The following is a 6000-nucleotide window of genomic DNA, read 5'->3' as shown; positions in this document are numbered from 1 at the left end:
TTTCTTTTTATCTATCAAGGATCTGTGAGTGGCCATTTACACCAGGTATCACAAACCTTTTATGATGTGCTGATTTTTATCCACATGACAACTTGACGTGAGGTCCAACGTAAAATAAACACGTTTCATAACAAAAAAAATTTTTAAGGTACGTAAATGTGCAATTCCACTTCCGTTTTTGTAACGCCATACTAAAACTTTTATCTCAAATATCAGGTCTTAACTCATGTTGTGAGACATATTCCATGCATATACACACTGTTACAGGCAATAAGACATCCCTGGGGATGTGAAGCAGCTGAATGGGTAGAAAATAAATAAATCGCCAGGTCTTGATGGGATTCCAATTCGGTTTTACAGAGAGTACTCTACTGCATTGGCTCCTTACTTAGCTTGCATTTATCGCGAATCTCTTGCCCAACGTAAAGTCCCGAGCGACTGGAAAAAAGCCCAGGTGGCGCCTGTATATATAAGGGTAGAAGGACGGATCCTCAAAACTACAGACCAATATCCTTAACATCGGTTTGTTGCAGGATTCTTGAACATATTCTCAATTCGAATATAATGACTTTCCTTGAGACAGAGAAGTTGCTGTCCATGCATCAGCACGGCTTTAGAAAGCATCGCTCCTGCGAAACGCAACTCGCCCTTTCTTCACATGATATCTTGCGAACCATGGATGAAGGGTTTCAGACGGATGCCGTGTTCCTTGACTTCCGGAAGGCGTTTGACTCCTAACTAAGGTACGAGCATATGGGATTGGTTCCCAAGTATGTGAGTGGCTCGAAGACTTCTTAAGTAATAGAACCCAGTACGTTGTCCTCGATGGTGAGTGTTCATCGGAGATGAGGGTATCATCTGGAGTGCCCCAGGGAAGTGTGGTGGGTCCGCTGTTGTTTTCTATCTACATAAATGATCTTTTGGATAGGGTGGATAGCAATGTGTGGCTGTTTGCTGATGATGCTGTGGTGTACGGGAAGGTGTCGTCGTTGAATGACTGTAGGAGGATACAAGATGACTTGGACAGGATTTGTGATTGGTGTAAAGAATGGCAGCTAACTCTAAATATAGATAAATGTAAATTAATGCAGATTAATAGGAAAAAGAATCCCGTAATGTTTGAATACTCCATTAGTAGTGTAGCGCTTGACACGGCCACGTCGATCAAATATTTGGGCGTAGCATTGCAGAGCGACATGAAGTGGGACAAGCGCGTAATGGCAGTTGTGGGGAAGGCGGATAGTCGTCTTCGGTTCATGGGTAGAATTATGGGAAGATGTGGTTCATCTGTAAAGGAGACCGCTTATAAAACACTAATACGACCTATTCTTGAGTACTGCTCGAGCGTTTGGGATCCCTATGAGGTCGGATTGAGGGAGAACATAGATACAATTCAGAGGCGGGCTGCTAGATTTGTCACTGGTAGGTTTGATCACGCGAGAGTTACGGAAATGCTTCGGGAAATCGGGTGGGAGTCTTTAGAGGAAAGGAGGCGTTCCTTTCGTGAATCGCTACTGCGGAAATCTAGAGAACCAGCATTTGAGGCTGACTGCAGTACAATTTTACTGCCGCCAACTTATATTTCGCGGAAAGACCACAAAGATAAGATAAGAGAGATTAGGGCTCGTACAGAGGCACATAGGCAGTCATTTTTCCCTCGCTCTGTTTGGGAGTGGAACAGGGAGAGAAGATGCTAGTTGTGGTACAAGGTACCCTCCGCCACGCACCATATGGCGGATTGCGGAGTATGTATGTAGATGTAGATGTAGATGAAAAGCAAAATCTGTCGAAACCGGTTGTCTTAAAGAAACATTTATGCGATCTAGACTGTTGAAAGTAATTTGTTTGTACATTTGTTGAAGGTAACGCGTCACAGACGAAAACAGCATTGTAAAGTAAAGCTAACGATTGTGCTTCGGTTATTATGAAGAGAGAACCACGTGTGGAACGAACGGGCGGCTAGGGCGCCGGACTGCGGCTGTTACTCACCGCAGGGGGTGCGGGAAGGTGCGCACGACGATGCGCGCCACGGACAGCGGGTCGGCGCAGCGAAAGAAGCAGGGGATGAGGCGGCGCAGCGGCGACCGGTCGACGCTCTCCCAGCGCAGCGCCGCCGACAGCACGCGCTGCCCCGTGAAGTTGCGCGCCCAGCCGACCAGCAGCAGCGGCTGCCGCGGCGGCACCTCGCGCGGGCCCGTCGTCGCCGCCGCCGTCGCCACGCGCCGCAGCGGGTTCGGCAGGCGGATGCCCACCAAGGGCAGCGGGCCCGTCAGGCTGCGGCACCACACAGCCACAGCTGCTGCATATCCGTCTTCACTGCAGTCGCGATTACACTGTAGTTATTCTACGAGTAATCTTCACTCCGGGCACTGATATATCTGGTGATGCTCTCCACAATATACTGTGCAAGTATCTTCTTCTACTGCAACCTATAGCCACTTTAAACCACGAGAGACGATCAATGAGTAATGCAACGCACACACATACACATACACACACACACACACACACACACACACACACACACACACATATACCGGGTGATCAAAAAGTCAGTATAAATTTGAAAACTGAATAAATCACTGAATAATGTAGACAGAGAGGTACAAATCGACACACATGCTTGCAATGACATGGGGTTTTATTAGAACCAAAACAAAGTTCACAAAATATCCGACAGATGGCGCTTCATCTGATTCATCTGATCAGAATAGCAATAATTAGCATAACAAAGTAAGACAAAGCAAAGATGATGTTCTTTACAGGAAATGCTCAATATGTCCACCATCATTCCTCAACAATAGCTGCAGTCAAGGGATAATGTTGTGAACAGCACTGTAAAGCATGTCCGGTGTTATGGTGAGGCATTGGCGTCGGATGTTGTCTTTCAGCATCCCTAGAGATGTCGGTCGATCACGATACTCTTCAGGTAACCCCAAAGCCAATAATCGCTCGGACTGAGGTCTGGGGACCTGGAAGGCCAAGCATGACGAAAGTGGCGGCTGAGCACACGATCATCACCAAACGACACGCACAAGAGATCTTTCACGCGTCTAGCAATATTAGCAATATGGGGTGGAGCGCCATCCTGCGCAAACATCGTACGTTCCAGCAGGTGTTTATCAGCCAGGCTGGGGATGATGCGATTCTGTAACATAGCGGCATACCTCTCACCCGTCACGGTAGCAGTTACAAAACCGGAATCACGCATTTTCTCGAAGAAAAAAGGCCCGATAACGGTAGATGTGGTAAACCCAACCCATACCATGACTTTCTCGTCGTGCAATGGAGTTTCCACGACAGTTCTAGGATTTTCGGTAGCCCAAATTCTGCAGTTGTGGGCGTTGGCAGACGCTCGGAGCGTAAAATGAGCTTCGTCGGTCCACAAAACGTTACTCAGCCAATCGTTATCTTCCGCCAACTTCTGAAACGCCCACACCGCAAATACCCTCCGCTTCAGTAAATCGCCAGGTAACGGTTCATGATGCCGATGGATTTTGTACGGATAGCATCGAAGGGTACGCCTAAGTGCCATCCAAACAGTCTCCATTTCTTCCTGAACTGTCTCAGCAGCATTACGCCTTGTGCTCCGTCGGCCACTACGGGGTCTATCGTCTAAACAACCCGTGGCTTCGAACTTCGAAATCATTCTCGCTGCAACTGCATTTGTCAACGGACCTTTACCGGTTCGAATCCCCTTCACATGGCGATAGGACCGTAACGCTGAATTAGCACATTCCCCATTCTGATAATACAGCTCACTAAAAGCGCCTTTTCAGGTAACGTCAACATGTTGCGACTGCTAGCGCATCTGATTCTCTCTCTCATTACAGCTCCTTTTATACACCATTGTCATGCTCAGTCACTAACGTTTTGCTGTCCAGCGCCATCTGTCGGACATTTTCTGAACTTTGTTCTTTTTTGGTTCTAATAAAACCTCATGTCATTCCAAGCATGTGTGTCAATTTTTACCTCTCTGTCTACATTATTCCGTGGTTTATTAAGTTTTCAAATTTATACTGACTCTTTTGATCACCCGGTATATACCTATATAGATGGTCTGTGTAAAGGAAACAGACACGAGGACAATATTATGGATAAAAGAGGAAGTAAAAAGAGATTAGATGGGAGATTTAATACGATGAGAAGAATTTGAGAGAACACTGAAAGATTCAAATGAAAACAAAGCCCCCTGGAGCACATGACATTCTCTCAGAAATATTGAGATCCGTGGGACAGCCAGTCGAGAAGAAACTTTTTCACATGGTGTGCAAGATATGTGAGACAAGGGAAATACCCTCGGACTTCAAAAAGAACTGAATAATTCTATTTGCAAAGCAGACAGGTGCTGACAAGTATGAATACTACTGTATCATACGTTTTGAATAAACGGACACAAATTATCTGCAGAAGAATTTAAAACAGTTAGGAGACTGAGTTATGGAGAATTGTAGGAGCACGTGAGGATATATCAGCCCGATACCTTATCTTAGAAGAAATGTTTTGCAGATTTACAGAAACTTTTTACAATGTTGATTGGACTACACACTTTAAAATTTTGATTGCAGTAGTGATGAAATGTGGGAGTGGAAGTTAGTAACAACTTCTGTATAAACCATACTGCAGCTTTTAGAGTTGAAGGGCATGGAATGGAAGCAATATTTAAGAATGGAGTGTGACAGGATGTCTCCAATGTTATCAAATCTGAACACTGAGAAGGAAGTAAAGAAAACTAAGGAAAAGTTTGGAAAGCGGTTTGAAGATATGGAGAAGAAATTAAAAAAAATTGAAGGACTGTTGTTGACATTCTGAATATGTCAGGGATGGCAGTTTTAATTTTAAATAACATGCATGTTATGTTGACATTCTGAATATGTCAGGGATGGCAGTTTTAATTTTTAGATAACATGCATGTTATGTAGAGCAAAATTTGTAGAATGCATGCGGAGGTGAAAGAGAGGGCCTCATGGCTTTTATCTCGCCAGGTTAAAAAATCAAGAAACAAATAAGTGACCCAAGGAAGTTATCAAACCAAATGGATAGTATCATGAAAAGAGATTGTAAGAGGAACATCAACAAAAGTACAAGAAGGGTAGTGGAATCTAGTCGAGTTAAACCACACAATGCTGAGGAACTAGATTAGGAAATTAAATATTAAATGTAGATTAGTTTAGCTGTTTGAGCAGAAAGATAATTAAAAATTGCCAGTGTAGAAAGGATATAAAATACAAACAGGAAATAGCAAGAAAAGCGTTTCCGAAAAAAAGTGGGATCTGTTAACACGTAATACATATTTAAGTATTAGGAAGTCTTTTCTGAAAGTATTTATCTATAGTGTTGCCTTGTAATGAAGTGAAATGTTAATGATGAGCTGTTCAGTCTTGGTTTTCCCGCAAGTTTTTACCTTCTACATTTTCCTCTAGGGCCATGGAAGTTATTACCTGGCATTTTAACTCAAGTCCTATCAGCCTGTCCCTTCTTTTTCCCTACTTCAACAATTATGCAGGAAAACCTCATTTTTCTTTATCTAATCATTCAACCTAACTTTCAACAATCTTCTCTAACACCACATCTTAGACACTTCGATTCTCTTCTATCCTCTTTTTCTCATGGCTCATGATTCACTACCATATAATTCTGTGCTCCCAAGGTATGTTCCCAGAAATTTCTGCTTCAAATTAAGGTAGATGTTCCATATTAGCAGAATCCTTTTGGTCATAAATGCTCTCCTTGCCCATGTTAATCTACTTTTTATGTCATATTTGCATGTTTTATTTTGATGTGCGATTTAAAACTTCCCTCGTACATATTGTACCACAAAATTTCGGGAGAGCTGTCGGATGTTTGTAACTTCTTGCCACAATATTTAGGCGCAGTCTTCTGGCCATCTTCAGGCGATACTGGCGAAAACGCACTGAGCTCAGGTATTTAGAATCGGTAGCGAGACTGTCTACGTTGTCTTGGAACTCGGTGGATGGTGTGACATGGTCCAAAGCAAAC

General features: G+C 43.6%; 1 protein-coding gene across 1 annotated transcript in view; it reads right to left on the bottom strand.

The window, feature by feature from the left end:
* Positions 1-1985: 1985 nt before the first annotated feature.
* LOC126425550 (pancreatic triacylglycerol lipase-like) overlaps positions 1986-6000 on the bottom strand; it is a 239764-nt gene continuing 235749 nt past the window's right edge. The window contains exon 10 of the mRNA XM_050088316.1: positions 1986-2274. Within this exon, the coding sequence (XP_049944273.1) occupies positions 1986-2274 (289 nt within the window). The remainder of the gene's footprint in view (positions 2275-6000) is intronic.

Source organism: Schistocerca serialis, chromosome 1, assembly GCF_023864345.2.
Source record: "Schistocerca serialis cubense isolate TAMUIC-IGC-003099 chromosome 1, iqSchSeri2.2, whole genome shotgun sequence".
In the NCBI taxonomy this organism is placed as follows: Eukaryota; Metazoa; Arthropoda; class Insecta; order Orthoptera; family Acrididae; genus Schistocerca; species Schistocerca serialis.
The sequence above is the reverse complement of the archived record's forward strand: the minus strand, read 5'-3'. Positions and strand labels throughout refer to the sequence as shown.